The 20,013-nt window shown below is 40.4% G+C and overlaps 1 protein-coding gene across 1 annotated transcript in view; it reads left to right on the top strand.

The window, feature by feature from the left end:
• Positions 1-20,013, top strand: part of NME7 (NME/NM23 family member 7) — a 78,921-nt gene that overhangs the window by 38,783 nt on the left and 20,125 nt on the right. Inside the window, exons 12-13 of the mRNA XM_035894022.1 lie at positions 225-293; positions 4,039-4,140. Coding sequence (XP_035749915.1) covers positions 225-293; positions 4,039-4,140 — 171 coding nt within the window. The remainder of the gene's footprint in view (positions 1-224; positions 294-4,038; positions 4,141-20,013) is intronic.

The raw sequence follows: 20,013 nt of genomic DNA, 5'->3' as shown, positions 1-20,013 counted from the left end.
CTACGCTGTCTACTTACATTTAAGGTGGAGGAAGATAGTGTGTGCTATGTTGCCTGTGGTGTCATTGGCTACATTGTTGACAAACTTCATATTGCAGCTGTAAAGCCATTCCTTTTGTCTAGTCAAACTTCAAAGAGTAATCTGAATGTTTGCTGGTTAAGAAGGGGTGTCTGTCTACTTTTTTGTTGTTTAAGGCAGACTGGTTAACATTTTTGTTTTCTTAGTTCAACATGGAGCGTGCAAACGTGGAAGAATTTTATGAGATTTACAAAGGTGTCGTCGCTGAATATATGGTAAGCGTACGTTTGAAAAGAATCTGTTTAAAAATAAAATATGATTAAATGAGGAAGTGGCCACATCTTCCCTTTTTTGGGATTGTGATAGGATTTCTTTTAGGAACCTGGTATTCAGCAGTTCTAGCTTGTTCTCAGATAAACTAACTTATATTGAAAATTGTGCTATCTGTGTTGTAAGAAAGGAGCATCTTTTGTGAAAATTGTTCAGCCAAGGCATTTGTAAAATACATCAGAGTGACCTCCCCCCGAGATAAGTTATTTTATTGCAGTAGAGCTGTGAGAATTGGTCACATCTGCATCTTCATTTGATTTGATATTGCGATAGTGGCTTGGACCAGAGTATATATTTGTTATATTGTTTACAGCGGGGCTGCTGTACTTGAATGCTTTCCCGATGACATTTTGAGCTATTTTTAAGTTTATTGATCTGACTTTTGTGGATCTTCAGAAAATTTAAGAAGTTTAAGATATGCTGTAATCCCAGTGGACGCCTAAGACTCTATATATTATTTTGCCTTCTTGTACTGTCACATAAAACTTCCTGACTGCAGCTAGAACAATAAGAATACAAGATGACAAGCTTGCATTTTTGTATCACCTTCTGTCAAAGGATTTTCGTTCATTTTACAAATAGTAATGAGTCTAGCTTCATTGCCATGCTATGTATTACACAAATTATCCTTAATTTTTAAATGGTTAAATTATTAAAAGTTTTCTACACAGTTACTAATATTACTCCAAACATATCGCTCTGATAATGACCTTTTTATTTTCTATGATTGTTCTTTATGATTGTTTAGTCTAACTTACTTCAACAGGGTCTGTAGATTTGTCTTTAAATAGGTTAGGAGTACTATTAGTTCACTCGCAGGTTGGGGCATACACTTAAAGTCTCCTCTGATAACACCATTTTTGACAAGGACCAAAGGAAGATTGGACAGGCAGGCTTGTAGGTACGTGGCAGAATTCAAATACAGTAATATCTGACCAGTATTTCAGGGCCCAAAGAGTCCCGTGGTACTGCAAAAGTCTCTGCTTTGAACCAGATTGGAAATCCTCTACCATCTTCTGCAGCTCTTTTGAACAATCTCTGACCACCTAATAAGTTGCAAATTTTAGTTATATAATTTAACTGGAGAGTTACTCAGAAGGGAAAGTGACATTTAAACAGGGTAAGTCAATAAAGAAGATGTGGTTTAGATAGGATTTGAAGAAAAGTGAGACTCTAGGGCTCTGTCCTGCAAGCCATATGTGGTGGATGCACTCAGTTGAAATGAAATGAAATTAATGTCTCCGTGCGCTGAGGATATCTGTGAAACAGGAAACCGTGGGAAAGCTAATCGTGATGGTAAAGGGATACAGAGAAGGCACATATGGGAACAGCAATAGATATTGTCAGTGCAGGCCAAATAGGAAGAAGTATGTTGCAAATAGGATATTGAAGAAAGAATATGACCTCTTATATCTGTGACTCAGAACCGTCTGTTTTGATCTGAATTTTATTTATCATTCCAAAATAACTCAGCACAGAAGATACTTGGCATCCAGAAATCCTTTTTAAAAACTGCACTCCCATTCCTTCTTGTTATTCCTTGTCAGTCAGATAAAGGCTTGACATTGTATATAAAGCACTTCTCTGTGGAAAGTTGAGCAGTTGCTCAGAATTTTAGCTTAGTTGGTATCTCCTGCATGGGATTTTGCATACTATTGATTGGTTTTTGTGCTGTTTTGCTTTCCTACAGTAGCCAGAATAGAAAATGGGGAAAAAAGGAGGGAGATTATTTTGGGTCAGCTCAGAATCCACTTTGTTGATCAAAAATATTTGAGCTTGATCCAGCTCCAGGAATGATTCTGGTTGACTACAAGCCATGTTATTCGATGAATAAACTATTTGCTAAAGAAAATTTGATTTAGCTGTAACGGGGAGTCTTACCAGAGGAACAGTGTCTGCTGTTTAAATTCAACTCTGGAATTGATGAGGCTGTGTAAGGTAGACCAAGCTTGTCTCACATAGTACCACGTGCCTCTGTGCTGTAGTTGATAGCAGCTGGTCTTCAGTCCTCAGCTTTGTGTTGTAATGAAGGAGTCAGGAGTAACTTTGCTCACATTGTTTGCTGTTGCTGGTGGGATGTCAGTGCTGATATAGAAACAATAGAAAAGGGAGGAATAAGAAAAACAGTTTGCAGGGAGGAATTCAGTTGATTCAACTAAAGTCAAAAGCCTGTTTTTTCTCCACTTCCCTGTTAACAGTTATCTAGATGACAGAATTCAATGAAACTATACAGAGTAGTGACCTTGTAGCAATTTACTGTTTCTTAACAGAATGAAATATATTGCCCTTTGACCTGTTCTTAACAGAGGGCCTGTTGGCAATAAGACAGTTTTTGGATTTAAAATATTTATTCATGTTGTAGAGCACAAAACTAGTCTGCACTCTTTTCATGTCCTCTTGGGAATACTTTACCTACATTTCCTAGGATCAGGTGGATGATAGAGGCACTTGGCTAAAATTTTGTCCCGTTGACTTCAGAGTGGGAAGATTAAGCACATGCTCTCAGCATGGAATCTGTTATGAAGATACCAACTCTTTGGAACAATGCTGCTTAACTTGGAGTCTTTGTGTAGTTTCCCTCATAGTACATAAAAGGCAGAGAAGGACTTAATTCTTCTTTTCCTACTGTTCTTTTGCCCACTCTGTATGCTCCTGTTCTTTGCCATGGCTCATCCTTGACCTGCCCATGGCTGGTGGGTGTGGTTGCAGTACCTTTTTGATTCTTTCAATTATCCTGATTTGTTTAAAACTTGTCTGCCCAAATTTCTAGACAAGTGTGCAATTATAAGGGCATGTTTTAAAAAAGGAAGTCAGACTAGAACATCAAAATAACTTCTTTCTGTTTGTGAAACCTATACCTCTAATTAACAAACTTCAAATTGGCACTAATGACCAGAGTTAATTTAAGCTTATGAAAACTAAAACCTGTCTTCATCACCCTCTCAGAACTCATGATGTCTCTTTACTCTCCAAGAGGCTCCAAGGAAACAGATGATTTCAGTGTAACTGAGATTCTGGTAGCAATATACCACAAGAATGTTGCCAGATCAAGGACCCTCTCCCTAACAGGTTGGTCCACAGGCCTCTTTCAGTTCTGTTGGCTTGTGTGTTTCAGCTTCTGTAGTAATACACAAGCAAAAGGCAGTGAGAACCAAAAGCCCAAGAGACTTAAAGCCATCAAAAAGGGTGTATATTTGGAAACAAATAGAGGCTGTGTACTGTGCTCCCTGTAGGGAACACTGCAAAGTACATTGCTGCCTGTGGAACTGGATGAACACAGTGTGATTTTTTTCAGGCTTATACCCACCAAAGTGTGTTCCATTGATCCAGTCTAGTTTGACAAGTTATGGGATACTTCTGTGAAATCCAGGTCCAGATCAATAAGGATGTACCTGCAAAAGAATTTAAAGTATTGTGGATGCTGTTGCATGCTATTCAGTATCCTGTTGAAGCTGAATATCCTATTTACTTCAATCTTCACCTCCTAAACCAAGTAGTAAAATGGAAAACATTTATTTTGTTGCAAATACTAATGATATTTTTGTTTCGTGCCTTTGCTTTCCTAAATACACCAATATTTCTTAATTGTTTCTGTCCTGTAAGTTTGGGTCTAGTTCTGGGGAGGAATACAACCCTTGCTAATGCCCAAAGAAGCTCAGATTTGTTTCTGTCTTTTTTTTTCTCTTCCAGGACATGGTTACAGAGTTGTGTTCAGGCCCTTGCATAGCAATGGAGATTATACAGCTTGAGCCTCCAAAAGTGTTCAGAGACTTCTGTGGTCCTTCTGACCCTGTAAGTACTTGCTTGAGTGATAAGAAATGCTTAAAAAGTTGATGTGCTGTCTATGCGAATTAAAATATCGCAGTGTGGCATGGCTGCCACATACCTGCTGCATTCCTTGGAAACATGTAAGCATTACTTTATTATGGAGGTCAAATGCTAGTCTTAGTGAGCCAATTTGCAAATCCTTTAGCAACTCTTCTGATCTTACCTAAGCCAGATGATAAAATACTGTGATGATATTTATGTGAAAGGAAAGCTATCTAGGCAAAAATTCCTGTTAAAGATTCATAAATATTCTAACTCAAGGCTTCAGAGCCCTGGAACAAACAGTTATTGCTTGTGCATGCCAGCGTAAATCAAATGTTAGTCCACTGCAGTCTGGCATTCTCCTAGGATGAAACTGTAAAAGGAGAATTGGTTCCTTTGTTTTTTTGAAGGAAGCGAACAAAAAAGGGAGTAAATGTTCTCATACCTGTTTGCTATGCTAATGCTTCTAGCTTTTATTTTTCATTTCTTGAGATGACTAATTGGATATGCATGATACTGTGTGCAGTTTGGAGACAAGCATAAGTGCTGTCTCAAAAAGTTTGCAGTTTTTTGTTAAACAGTGAAGGCTGCTATACCACATGGGATCCATGAGGTGAAATATCAAGATGGAAGCAATGAGGTCAGAGTTTGTATGGTATTTTGGTTATGATTTGATGTTTTAGTTAAAGACTGAGTGGGTTTACCAGTTTCCATGGAAAAAATTCACACAGATTAATATTTGAAGGGGAGAACAAATTGTTCAGGATATATTTTTCTTCATATCCAGAGTTTCCATTACAGAAAGCACAAGTTAAAGACATTATCCAAACCTTTTTTTCCTGATTCTGTTTGGTAACATTCAAATGTTTCTCTGCTGGGTTAGCATCTTGTAAGCAGAGCACAACTTGTTTATCTGACTTAGTTTTAACTGCAGGATGATATATCCATAGTAATGTACACAATATGGTGGTTTCAGTTCTGTTTCAAATTCCATGTTTAAGGTTTCTGGTCTTTAAAGCTTTTGAAGATGTGGTTGTTTTATTTGGGCCCATTATATCCTTTTCAAGATTCTGCTTGTCTAATGCCTGATACGTTAAAATCCAAATATGCTTACAAACATCACAGCTGCTTTAGGTTATTAAAGACAAGCGCACCCATACAAGAGGAGTTTCTCAATTTTCCCTCATGACATCCCATGAAAAGCTCTGTCATAGCCATACAACCTATGCGTGACCGAAGGAACTGTTGATGAGTTGAGGAACTGAGGGATGTATAAACTGACGGCTTCTCTGGGTGGCACAAGAAAACAGCAAAGGAAGGGACTGTCTCTCAGATCTCTTGCTAGTGACCTACCTATGCTGTTTGTGTTTCCCTTTTAACAGTTAATTGTGTGACTTGTGAAGTGAAAATGAGTACCTGCCTTCTTCTAGTGGAAGCAGGTGGCTCTAAGTTTTGGACACTGACTTCATAGCAGCTACACTAACAGTATGTTTGGAAGACCGGCAGCTGTGTTATATATTTCTGTCTACTGTTTTCTATAAGAATTGCAAATTAATTGATTCTTCAGGCACATAAAGCATATGTACAGTAACTACAGCTGCTCCCAAGAGTGATCTTTCCCTGAAATTTATCTGTCTCTTCAGGTAATATTTGTAGTTTTTCTTCGAGGAAGAATGGACTAAGGTATCTCAGTGGTCTTTTGTCATTCCCAACTGGAATCATCAGAGAAGTTCACGACTGAACTTAGTGGTTACAGTATCTGTCTAAAATAAGGGTAGCAGAAACCAAAACATCAGTTTCATTATCTAGCAAGGTTGTATACAGACCATGAAGATACCATGGACTTGATATTCTAGTGATTAAAGTAAATCTAAGTGTCATGCAAATAGTTCATTGTCATTGAGAGATCTGGATCTCTCTGTAATTTGTTTGTTTGGTTGATTTTTTTATATATGCCAGATCCTGGTGTGTGTACAGCCTGTTTAAAAACACAGGTGAAGAGCAAGTTTACTAGAAAATGTACCTGATTGGGTCACTTGTGAAATAGTACTCTATTTGGCAAGTAGCACCATTGAAATACTTGTGATTACTCTCAAAGCAAGGTGCTGTTTGAAGTGAGTAAAGGTGTTGGAATTTGACTTATATAATGCATCTCTCTGTCACATGTGCTGTTAATTATATCTTAGATACATGGCAAATGTAATAATTACTTTGTGGCAAGTCAGATGTCTAAACTGGATATGAATGTTAACAGCCCTTTCAGTCTGTTCTTGGTTTTGCGGGGAGGCAGTTGGGGTGCACTTCAATAAAAGGCATCCAAAAAGAGGTCATACAAATTTTCCCAAATCAAAGTGAGAAGTCATTAGGAAATAAGTCTGGTTTTGTCCACGTCCCTGATATTTAGGGCTGAAGAAAGAATTAGAGTTGTTCCATTTTGAGGATTACACTTTAATAAGCTAGCAATTTATACCAAGAGTACAATGCTAAAAATGAAGTGGAACTTTTTGCTGTTTTCTGCAACTGGGTAATAGTTTGTTAGCACTGCATGTCAATAGAATGCTCTGCCAAAAATATAAATACTTTTAAGCTTATAAATACTTTATTAAAACCTCTCATGGTAGTAGGGAAGACTGCTAACCAAAACCCTGTTTTGAGCCTCTTTGTAGGAGTGTACAAACAGCCCATCAAATCTGCAAAGCAGGCAGTGGGATAAAAAAAACTTGTCTGTAAGGAGCTGTGCTGGACATACTCTCAAAATCACTGTGATCTGATTGAAGGGCTGAGTGTCAGAGGTTGCAGGCTTGTGGAACATTTGTCCCCGGTGGACAGCGTATGCACTAGGAGAAATGCCTTTCTGCAGATCTTGCTGCTGCTTGCATTCCTCTTGTACACCGGCACTTTTCTAGTGAGTGGCCGGCTGGGTCATAGCACTCCTGATGAACTGTCAGCATCTTTAATTACACTAGGCTTAAACTCCTGGAGTGCAGCTGGATTTTTTTGTGTTGGTGGTGGTCTCATCTGAGGCCTTTCTGTAATCTTGCAGATCAGCTGTGATGCTTTTTTCAATTGTCTTCCGATTGCAGCCTCTAGCTTAGCTGTTCCTCACAGCCAGGTCCCAGACTACCCGTGTGACTTGCTCTTGGTGTTGCTCTGCACCTCATTCTCTCTGTCCTGGAATGCTTCTGTGGCTATCATGTGGGGCTTAGAAATGGAAAGCTCTCTCCACATCTACTATTAATAAACGGGTAGTTATGCTTCACCTATTGTTGCAGCACCCAGCAGGCTATTCTGATACCCATCTTGAAAATACTGTTGCTTTACTATGTTAGTAAGGACTGTTTAAAAAAGGTCTCTGAATCCCACGCGAAACTGTAGCTTTTCAAAGAGGGGAAGCACCCACAGCCTCTGCTATGCACCCAAAGCTAGGAAGTTAGAGATATCGAGATTTTATGAGCAGCTGAGCACTTTTATTTGGATATTTAAATTTCAATTAGGAGTGGGATTTCTGAAATGACTTTGAGTTTCACTGATTTTTCCATGGTGTGTCTGAATCATTTAAGTCCTTTTTCAAAACATACTATCAAATCTTATTATGCAGGTTGTTAAATTACGGGGTTTTGTGCTGGGTGCTATTTCACTCTGTTTCTACTGGTGCAGTTCTGACATCAAGAGAAAAAAAATTACACATACGGCAAAGAGGTCACTGCTCTTATAAAGCTGTGAAGAGGAGTTAAAAAGTTAACTAAATCAGATTAATACAGAACACGAACTTTTTGAACTCTTGATACACACTATCACTTAGCAATAGGAGTTGCTAACTGCAACCAATGTTCAGCAGAAAAGAAACTATGTTTCTTCTTCATCGTAAAGTAATTAAAATGCTTGGCGGGGCAGGGGTACGTACAGCACAGCGTTCACTATCAAGAAAGCTGTTTTGTTTAAGCGTGGTAAGAAAAAAAAAAGCAAACCGTTCTGCATTGATTTGACATTGCTTCACATGGATCAGGAAGCAAAGGCTATCATGGAAAACCTCAACTTTGGAGCAGGAGGGTGGTGGTCAGGGAATCCCATCACTGAGCTTGCTGGCATCGATGTTTTATTTGATTGGTGTTTGTGTATTTTTGACCTCTAGAGCAGTTGGAGGCCTTTTGTTACTGCTTAGGTCTGAAGCTACAGCTTCAGTTTTCACATCATGTTCATGCAGCTTCTATGTTGAAATAGCTGTGGGTAATGTTTTGTCATGGAATTGTTGAGGAGATTACCTGGTATTCATAAGACATTTGTAAAATGCTGTAGAAAATAGATATATTGCTTTTCATTTTTTTTAATTTTTACCTTACTTTTCAACTTTCTTCATACACAAATGAAAAGGTTGGCTATAACATGTGATTCCAGGAGTCTACATCAGCTACGTGTTCCTGGCTGAATGCATAACTTTAGGTAGTCTTAAAAGCTTTTAGTTAGGATCGGCAGTATGCTAAAAGTGACTCAAGTACCTTCTGCTGTGAGATATTATTAAAGTGATGGGGCGTGCAGCAGTATTTCTGCATCCAGTGGGCTGAAAAGGCATTTTCATATACTTGCTTTAGATCCTAACCTACATTCTTTTTACAGTGGGGATTTGCAATTTTAAGGGTAACGGTGTATTAACAGTCTTCTGTACTTTAGCATCAACGCCAAAGAGCTAAGAGGGAGATTAGATTGTTTAAAATAAAGCATGAACCGAAAGAGCTGGAGTCTGCTTTAGTTCCATTCCTGACCTCGCTGCGTGACCTTGGACAAGAAGTTCAATATATTTCTGCCTCAGTTATCACATCAGTTAAACAGGGGTAACGGTATGAGCCAAAAAGCACTGTTGCTCTAAGATTTTTATTTGTATCGACCTCCTATGAATCTCTAGCGCTGAAAAATACCTACACGTGAAGCCAAAAATGTTCATTCGTAGAACTACATTAGCAGCATGACACTTTCATATTACATCACATAAAAAATAGTTCCGATATAAAGAAACATAAAGACTATTTTTGAGCCCCCAAGTATTTATTTTCTGGTAATACTTTCATAGCTGTTTCAGTGTGAATTCTCCCTGTAGCCTAGTGAGGCTTGGTCAGAGTATTGACAGTGAAGTACATAATGTGTTTCAAGAGAAATAAGATTTATTAATCTAATTCTTCGGTGAAGAAGATTTTCATGCAATTGATTATCTGCTTAGATAGCCTGAGTCATATAGTTATAATAAAAATTTTCATTCAGCGTCAGACCGTTATCAGCTAGAGTAGCAAACAGATCAATCGATACCAGTTGCGATACCCTGCTGTGTAAGCCTGCAATGGGAGAGACATGATTGAATTGCTTAGATGTTATTTAGGGTCAGTCATCTGACTCTGTCCTTTCAGTTTTTAATTTCCACATCAGCCTCTCCATGTCTAATGAAAATGTGTTCTAGACAATGCTAAGGCCTCTTAGTTGGGGGACATGGTAATTTTTGACTGAGTAAGCACCTGTGGAGGGAGATTTTTCCTTCTAGTGCAGCCCCCTTTTGCTGAGCTGACACTGCTGGTTCATAAAGCCCAAAATCTCGGTGGGTTCGGGATGTTTCCTACCCTGTTCAGTGTCACCCCTCTGTGTGTGGGCAGAGGGCTTATTAAGACTGGATCTAGAAGAAAGGAAATCTTAAGACAGCTGTGCTGTAATGATCCACAGCTGTAATGTGACTGTAACCGTGAGTTGCCACCACTGCTTTAGACTGTCAATATGTTGGTGTATGGTTTGAAATTTAACTCCAAAAGTGCTATAGCTTGTTGTCAGAGACAAGCCTGTGTCTGTGTGGATGCCAAACATCACACTTGTGGCCGTGAGTTGCTTTCCCTGGTTTAAAACTGATGGAGTCTGCACTGGCTGCACCAGTAACAAGACTGATACATAAATGTCGTATTTGTCCTTCCTGTCAAAGCTGTGTGTAGCCCTGGGAGCAGCTGAGAGCCAAGACACCAATAATTAATTTTTATAGGCATGAATTCAGTGTTCATAGTAAGTTCTCCTGATGTGTTTCTCTTCCTTCCGAATGGGTATTGCAGAGGTCTGCCAGCCCCTGACACCCTCCCCCTGACACCCCATTTGCTTTAATCGTGTGTCTGTATGTGCTTTGTAGTGGCATGTATGGATGATCTGGTTACAATTTCAAGGTTACCTGCTTAGGGCTCTGTTTCTTGCATTCTGTCTTATCCAAGCCACCCTTTGCAGGCAACGGGAAGTCCTTTGATAGAAAGAGGGACTTCAGCCTCACTGAAATAGGTCTTTGTGGGGAGATGAGAGCAAAAATCAGAACACAAGTAGTGGTGGAGGAGCTTTTTGCTTGCAAGTGGCTTGCTTTAAATGTGGCTTGTTGTTGCCTGAAGGTTGCTGTCATATGATGGCTGTTTGGTGTCATGTAGAACTGGAGTTTGTAGGCTCACTTTGATTCTTGATGGGTAAGTGCATGTGTGTTGAAAATTGCTGTTATTAGTGGTGACTGGCAGTCCCCATCAGGAGACTAAATACTGACAGAGCCCTCAAGACTGAACTCTGTTTTAAATCCAATGTGACTGAGGCATGTTGGCAAGGTTACAGGTTTTTTTCAGACTTTTATCTGCCACTCTTTGTCTGAGGCTCCAGAGCTACCAGACTTGAACATGTCAGCAGTGCTACATTTTCTGCCTAAATAAATCCTGGATGGGAGGTAATTGGACTTCGATTCAGTGGTGCTGGGGACCTCTGGGAGAGGACTGAAACTGGAGTACATTTGCATCGTGTACATTTGCCGCAATGCTCTTTTTTTTTTTTTTTTTTTTTTTTTTTCAGTTGGCTACCAAAGCCCCTCTAGCCTATGTAGCAGGCTTTTGTCGTTTCCTCTGCTACCTGTCACTATGATATTTTAGTATTGCTGATGACAACACACCTTCTTAACTGCAATTTCTGGACATTTTCAGGAAGTTATCAATATTTTGTGAAAAATCCTATATGCTCTCATGCAAAGTAGCTTCAATTTCAGAAGCCTCAGGGTTCCCATCTGTGTTCCCATCTTTCCCTTATGTCTGGATGTCTCCAGCTTTGAACTGGTTCTTCCTGGGCGCCTCGTGCCTGGTTCCAGGCTGGAATAGCTTGCCCCATTTTAGCAAGAGGAGAGAAGCTGAACGTGAGCCCAGAGACTGAAGGAAGGCAAGGATGTGCCACAAGGCATGAACAGTGCTGGTTACTGATCTTCCTTGACTTGCTGTGCTGCCACAGAGACCTCCTAGCTACTCCCCAGAATGGTTAATGTGCCAGGGTGTCATGGAGCTAGGTTTTTAGACCTTTCCCTCCAAAACGTCATAGGGATAGCCATTGTAAGGGTTTAAGCCAACTTAAAATATTTACTTTTTAAGAAAACTCAATTTCTTGGTTAAGGGCTTTGTCCTGTTCAGCTCTGCAGACACATGAAGACATTTAGCCTAGTCTGAAATCATGAAGACTAATTGTATCTATAGGTAGTATGAAAGAAGCCTGAAAGACTGGCTTAGGGATCATGAAGGCTCCCTTTGCACTCAGACTGAGTGCATCCCAAAGTAGTTACCTAAACGTGTCTATTCAGTCTTAAGGAGGTGGGTTTTTTTTCAGATTACGCGGGGTTTTGGTTATAACTGTCCATCTGCGGGTCTTGTTTTGCAAAATGAATGCTTCCATATCCTGTTTGTATTGCATCTTCCTGTTTAGGTTCTCTCCAAGCTTTGAATATATGCTGTGTTTTAGAAAGTGGTGTTACAGATTTAGTATCTCATATAGATGGATCATATTTTATTTAAAAGGTGACCACACAAAGTTTTAAAAATGCTGCTTGCCTAGTTCCTTTTAGCATTTGCTTGTTTGTTTTTTAAATAATGCTAGCTAATACATTTCAAAATACCATATCTTATTATAACTCTGCTTACATGTCTTAGATGGATTAAGGAGAAAAGTTTTGTTTCTCACTACTGTAGAAAAAGAGGTAGGCTTCTAGCATACCAGGTGATGGTGTGATACCAGCCTGGCATAGACAAGCACGCAATGTAATTTTACACCGGTAGAGTGATCAAAGGTAATCCACGGGGTTCTCTCAAGGGCTTGTTTCTCCAGCTACACTGAATTAAAATGCAATTTACCTCACCTATGGGAGGGTTTTAACAATTCTTAAAAATCAAACTGTTCTTCCCCCTCATGAAAATACAGTCTTTGTCAGTAAGACACAGAGCTGGTCATCAGAATTCCTAGGTTGTAGTCTCCTCCTGTGATCACAGAAGGTCCATCTTCCATGGTGATTCCCTTTCTTTTTACTTTGGTCGTGGCTCCACCCCACCCCATCCCACCCCACCCCGCTTTCTCCTTTGGACTGTTCTATTATGGTTGTGCTGTAGCTGCTGAGGTTTCTGAGAATAGATTGAATAATATTCAGTCCATAAAGGCACAAGGTTAGAGCCTTTTTGAGAACATGATGGTTCTGCGTTAATTTCAGTCTATGTGGTTGTTTTCTTCCCTTCTATTTTGTTTGGTTACAGCGTACAGCAAATCACTTTTACATTGGACAGCGATGGTTTTGAATATATAAAAGTGAATCCCTGAAAAGAAGCATTCAAGCAAACCCCACATTCTGTATAACCTCAGTACTTCCTTGGAAAAAGGGAGCACTGTTTCCAGAAGATATGGGAAGTGCTGAAGTCACTCTGTCTGGGAAAGAAAATGGTACTATTACTGCACTAAACAACCTTTTCTCCTTCTCCAGTTTCTTAGCATCCTGGTCACAGTGACCTTCTGTGTTTGCAGAATCTTCAACTTGAATAGATTAAAAGCATTTGCTTACATGCCTGACTCAGGCTTTTGTTGGCTATAGATAGCCTTGTCCTTGATTTGAATTCTTCCTGACTGCGGGTTGGAGCATAGTAGTTTTGTAGTGCTGCTATGTTTACTTCAAGTTGTGAAGTAATACGAATGGTATCTCCAGTAAAAAAAAAAACTATTAAGAAAATAATAAGCCAAGGTAGAACTTGGTAAAACAGGCTGCAAGGGCTTTTTCTAGAGCACTATAGAAGGCGGTTAGCAAGAGTCAGCACACAAAGGTGCTTATTGACAATGTGTGATAGAGAAAGTTGTAAATATGTAGAAAAAGAGCAGTAGAGCACTTTTCCACATAAGCATGATGATGTTGTGATCTTGAGTATCCTGAAGTTGGCTGTAGCTGTCCCAAAAGGTTTCATGTCTTTTAGTCAGTGGCTTATGAGTAGTCAATTCTTGGATGCGCCTGACTTGTTTCTTTTTTTAAGATCCTTTGGAATAAAAAGGTGAAGAGGATAATCAGACCTATGAAACTCTTATCCCAGAGGACTGCTTAGTCAGGCTCTGCTTGGTTAATAAATTGGTGGCAGAGCTAATAATAACCAAACAGAAAAGGAGCTGCAGGTCACAGTGTATCTTATGTACTCTTGATGATAAATTGGTACACAGAAGAGATTGATCTGAGGGGAACTGATCACTGCTGGAAGGGGATCAATCAGTTCCTCAAGTGGGTTTTCTCTAAGAGGGATCAGTTGGCTTTCTGTGTAGCATAGGTGGTATCCTTCTACTGTACATTGTAACAGGGTGTGTATAGACTGAAATTCCCTAGGTGCTTTGCATGCCATTGTAGTAATGCAAGAAGTACATGCTGTGGCCAGAGTGTATCTGCAGTTATTTTCTGCTTCAGCTACATTATTGAAGGCTTCAAAATGGATGAAAAGAAATACCATGGCCTAGGCCTTCCCTTCTGTAACAAAAAGAAGTAGGTAGTCCGGTTTTGCATTTCTGATGATGATGGGTATTATTATTATTATTATCATTATTATTATTAATTTTAAATCCTTCTCTCTGCAATTGCTGACAGCCATGAGAACAGCTGCAGTACTAGTTTTCATTCTGTACCTCTGGTCTCGTTGTCTGTGAACACTATTAACTAAACAAAGGCATTTTAAAAACTGGATATAAAATGATTAATTCAAATGCTGAGAACCTGCTGAATAATTTGGGGTCCTGCTTGCTGGTCTGTTTGGTTTAGGCTGACATTCTCTGTTCTAATGCAGGGCCACGTGAGCAGAATTTTTAGCAGCTTCTTTCACTTACAGTATGATGGACTGCATCCGCTGTGCACATGGGACTTCCTTTGGATACTCCTACTAAGAAGTTTTCCTTTTCTCTGCGTTCCTTGATTTCCCAGATCAAGGGACTAGAACAAGGTCAGGGTGGAAGATGGGTGACTAGCAGTTCTTCGTGTTCCCATGGCAGCTCTCGAGTTCCCATAGGTGACCTGGCATGGCCTGAGTTCTGCAGACTGTGGCTTATCATCAGAGTGCTACACAAGAATTAAAGCAGCATTAAATCAGGAAGAGAGAATAGTTAAGGAACTGGTCTGGGATTCAGAAGAACTGAGCTAAAAGTTAGGCATTGAACTTGTGATCCTTGTGAAATGTGTATTTCTTTGTACCCCTGGGAAATTACCCTGTCTCCCTGTCTTGGTTTCCCAGTTCAAAAACCAGGGTCCTATTTTCTGTTCTTTGTGTCTCTTCATGTAAGTTTTCCAGGCCAGGAACTGTCTTATTAGTATGTATAGGAACACTGACTAGTACAGCTAGTCCTGAACACAGCAGAGGCTTTTAAAAAACAGTTGTAACACAAATAATGAGTGATTCCTTCCATCAGAACAGGGCTGTTCACAACTGTGTGGGAAGAGATGGCAGCACTGCTGCGTGCAAGGAAAAGCTTGCTGTTGGATTGGAGAGGCTTGAGGGCACAGAGTGGAAGGGAAAATGCTCTCCCATGCTAAGCCCCAAATGAGGAGGATCTCTGGGCTTTCCAGCAGACTTGTCAGTTTTGTCTTTCAGTCCATCTGCGTCTTCTGTTGAAGTGGATGGTCCGAAGTTCATTCTGCTGGGGAAGTCTCGGTAGAATTTCGAAGCAGATTTTTCTGCTTTGCAAAGTATAAAGCTCGGATATCTGGGCTGCTTTTGCAAATGTAAAATTCCATCTCAAAAATTTCAGAGGAAAAGATAATTTGTAATTATTGTTGTTCTTACAGGGGAAAACTCAGCCAAGATATCTGCAGGCTAAAAATAATGTCTTGCAACTTTATAGTGCCTTTCACTGGAGGCTCTCCAGATATTTTGCTAACATGAATTAATGAAATCCCAAAATATCCCTTGAAGCCAAGTATTTTTTTATCCTTGTGTTACAGGTGAATTAATAAATGGGTGAAATTCTGGGTGCCTTCTGGAAAAGCATCAGTAGGACCAGTATTTCACCTTTAAAGCTTAAAGCAAAGCAACTAATAATCAACTTTACAATTATACTGTGTTTTCTGATGTCTTGTGGAGTTAATTGCTTTTCAGGTGTTAAATGCATCCTTTTTCCAACTTGTCAAGTAATGTAAGTATCCCTCCTTGCACCCAGATAATACAACAAGATAGTTAGATACTTTAACTTTATTCCTATTTTGTGACCAACGTGCATTTGGTATGTCAATTATCCTCAAGACTTCACCACCCAGTCTAGTTTTACTCTTAACTCAGAAGCGTGGCTGGTTGCTCTTACCTAAATTCAGCCCGTTGGCAATGGCAGATAGGGACACAAGTACAACAGTAAGTTTGTTTCTGAGCAGGGCAGTTATCATTAGAATTGCGTAAGCATCAGCCAAAAGCGCCAAGACCAGTGAAAATGCTATCTCAGGCTGGCAAATGTGCCACGTTTGCCCACAGCAGAGAATCTGTGGAGAGTTGGTGCAGCACCTTTGGGCTGCCAGAGAGGAGGAGTGGTAGGGAACGTGTGGGAGTGAAGCAGAGAGAATCAAAGTGCCTCAGGGGATGGAGGGTGAGAAGGAGACAGTGTAACAACTTCTACAGACTTGTGAGCTTCCGAAAAACTGCCAACACTGGAGTATGGAAGATAATTTTAGGTTCCGTTAACAAAACTTCCAAAACACACAGGGCTTCGGACTGGTAGTTCAGAGGTAGGCTGACTTTAAAATAAACAGCAAAGCAGATGGAATTTTTTTTTTTTTTTTACTCGGACCAGAGTAGGCTTTTGTAACAAAATAAACTATAGTTTGATTACTAGCTGTTACTGTTGCGAAATTGTTTGATTTTGAAAGCAGGTGAGCCTCAGATGCACTTTTTACAGCCTTGCAATTGAAAATTTGGTAGCTGTGGCCTGGATCAGATGGTCTAATTTGCTGAACAAACCTTTTACAGCCACACTGTTTCTAGTACATAGCTATATGCACACAGATTTGGCTCAGTTAAAGGTATGAGAAACTTGTCAGGATGGCCAGTAAGTGGTTGGAGGCATAAATAATTATAAATAATTTACCATCAGTCAGGAGAAGACAACCTGAATGTCTAGGTCAAATATGCAGTGCTCAGGGGATAGAAGATTAGGCTAAATATTATAAAGACTTTTAATGCAACCTTTCCAGATTCTTGAGAACCTGTGTATCAGTTTGTTTTGTGATAAAGATTGAAAGATGAGGGGTGTTTAGTATGTGTGTGTGTTTGGAGGAAGTTGTTTTGATTATTTTTTTGTGATACGTGGAAAGTACAAAAGACTTTCTGATAACATTGACTGCCTTGGAAGTGTGCGTAAGGCCTCCATGTTTGTACATGATGTTGCTGTAGCTCATGTGGAACGCAAAAAAAGAGAAAATGTGTCACTCTGTCAACAGGAGACTGTTGTTCTGGATTGGTTTGTGAAATGTAAGCTGAAGGAAACCTATTGGATTCTCTTTAACATTGACCTGGTTTTGTACTGAGAAATTTTCTGAAGTACCTTTCAACAGGCAGGCCCCAGGTTTCAGGGCAAAATGTGCTCTTCCCTAGTTAAAGACTTTACAGGGCAACAGCACCATTTTATGTAGATTTTTCTCTCTGTAATATAGACAGAAGGCTTAGCACTGCATTTAGGGATGATTAAACAACCTCAAATTGATGCAAGAGTAGAAAATTGTTGTATTTTTCAGCAGCTGATGTTGAATGCAAGGTGGCTCATTGCATGAAACTGGGGAACATAAACCAGGTCAGAGCTGAAGTAACTTGTGGTGAAGCACACACATCAAGATTGGTTGGCTGGAGTTTGGAAGGAGTATGGGCTGCAAAGAAAACATGTGAAGCAAGCTGAGGCAAGCTAGCCCTTGTGGTATCATGCACAAGATCATCTGTGACCACAGATTTCATTTTGACAGTTAAGCCTTTGTCTTTGCATGGGAACTTCTGTGAAGGATATATGACTGATCAGCTGAGGTTGTTCCCTCAGTAACAATAATGTTAAGGGGTTTCTTAGTTTGAACAAGCATTAAGGAGGTGCTTCTCTAGTATTGTATTCTGTATGACAGAGACTGGGCTGCTTTCATCATTTTACCTCTTGCTGATGGCTTGTGTAAGAATGAGTATTTTGTACAGTTCCCTTCTGCAACCAGCAGTGCATGATATGACTGGTGCTAAAATCTCCTGAAAATAAAAGCCACCTGAAGAGCCGTGATGATGGGAAGAGAAGAGAGAGGTAGTTATCCTACCTACCTTACATAGCTGTTGTACTGCAAAAGAGTAGGGGCTTTTTCCTGAAAGGGCTTATCACCCTCCCCTCACTACAGAGGAAACTCAGGTGCCTCGCGTGGACAAGGAAGTCTGCTTTCCGATGGCTAAAGTTCAGCCAGTCAAATTCCATGGTGAGTGGTGGAATTTACATTATTTTGTTTGTTCACAGTTAATGTATGTTCTGTTCTCTTGACAAGGGCGTAGCTGGGCCTTAAAAGGAGAAAGGCACTTGCTTGTTTGCCTGAGGATCATTTGGTACCCTGCAGGGGAAAGAGGAACCATCTCTTTCATGACAGCAGTGGAGCATGGAGAACTGCAGAAGAAAGAAGTGTCATGAGTGCAGGGTGGGGAAAGCAGAAGTGGGGAGACCAATTCAACATAAAGCCTTCAGAAAGAATGATGAACGAGAAATGCCAAGAATAGCAAGAAGCAGATGTGCAGTCAGGGCTCAGATAGAGAAGGAAAACAAGGTATTTTACTGGGGGGCTTAGAGAGGACTGTGCAAAGTTTGTTGCAGCCCCAAAAAGTCCTCTGCTGCTGGCGTGAAATCAAACCTAAAAGAATGAACCTGCCCTGGGAGCACACTGTGGGTAGGAGAGTTTAATCCCAAACTCTCTTATTTTTATTCTGCTTCACTCAAGAGGACCGGTAACAAATTTTCAAGGTTCCCTTGTTCTAGTTCATGTTCAGGTAGAACAAAGTTTTAGGCTGTAAAAGTTCCTTTGTGTCTTTTTGGTCCATTCAGAGTTTGCGCTGTTTCCCACTGAGCAAGGAGGGAATGGCTGCTGCACAGTCAGTAGTCACCTCTTTGGCTTTTCCTTGAATGCTGTTTAAATAACCACAAAGCAATTAAGTATTCAGGGCAGATGCTTTAAAAAAACTGGCCAAATTTTCTTGAAATCTGCAGTTTTGGCTGGAATACATGTTACTGTTCTATATAACTTCCCATCCAGCCCATGAAAAAACAGCCATTTGAAGGAAAAGCAGTTAATGAGCTTTGCTCTTGAGTATGTTTATGATTTTTCAGTCTGATTTTGACGTATTACTGGCATTGGTGACATTTTTGTTTCCCTTCACTTGTATAGAAATAGAAAGATTGTAGAATGTGCCAAGTACTTCATACAGGCAGTGTTGCACTGGGCACAGTTATATGTTAGAGAGAAACATGAATATCTTGTGTAGGACAAGGATCTTCAAAGGGCTAGCTCTAGATCAAAGCCCAGCCTGTAAGGTGTGATCAAATAGCCTGCTGAATAAGACCAAAGGGGATGGAGCCTTTTGGTACAGCAACCCTGGTTTGTTTTGCTGCAGTGTATTCTTTCTGTGAGGTGCGAGTTCGTGGCATCCCCATTTACACATGCACATGAAGTTCCAGCACACACATGGTGCTATTCTCCCCTCATGCATATGGTAGAGCTGTAGCTGCTCTTAACTCCTCCACCCTCCCACTCTCAACTCCTTTCAAAAAGTTTTTGAAAATAAGTACACAAAACACATACTCCATAAACTAGACTCAGTAGAAGCTGAGGAAAAATAAGTTTAAAAGGGGATGGAGGGGTGTGGAGGAACCAACCCAAACCCCACTATTATAATTCTATCTCCCTGTTGTTGCAGATGAGGCCCTATAAATAAAATACTTGGCAAACTTCCTGTCATGGAGCAGAAGAGCATATATTAATATCTGCTATGAGGAATAAGTTCTGTAAGGGACTCTCTTCCTCCTTCCCTGTGTACTGGTTTTGGCTGGGGTAGAGTTAGTTTTCTTCATGGTACCTGGTATGGGCTATGTTTTAGATTTGTGCTGAAAACAGTCTTGATAACACAGGGGTGTTTTAGTTGTTGCTGAGCAGGGCTTACACAGAGTCAAGGCCTTTTCTGCCTCTCACCCCACCCCACCAGCAAGCAGGCTGGGGGTGCACAAGAAGCTGGGAGGGGGCACAGCCAGGACAGCTGACCCCAACTGACCAAAGGGATATTCCAGACCATACGACGTCATGCGCAGCATATAAAGCTGGGGAAAGAAGACTTAGACAGCGAGATCGAGTGCACCCTCAGCAAGTTTGCGGATGACACCAAGCTGAGTGGTGCGGTTGACACACCAGAAGGATGGGATGTCATCCAGAGAGACCTGGACAGGCTAGAGAGGTGGGCCTGTGTGAACCTCATGAGGTTCAACAAGGCCAAGTGCAAGGTCCTGCACCTGGGTCGGGGTAACCCCCAGTATCAGTACAGGCTGGGGGAAGAAAGGATCGAG

This window comes from Egretta garzetta, unplaced genomic scaffold (genome assembly GCF_000687185.1).
Source record: "Egretta garzetta isolate BGI_Z169 unplaced genomic scaffold, ASM68718v1 scaffold465, whole genome shotgun sequence".
In the NCBI taxonomy this organism is placed as follows: Eukaryota; Metazoa; Chordata; class Aves; order Pelecaniformes; family Ardeidae; genus Egretta; species Egretta garzetta.
Note: the sequence above shows the minus strand (reverse complement) of the source record. Positions and strands in the feature narration are given on the sequence as shown.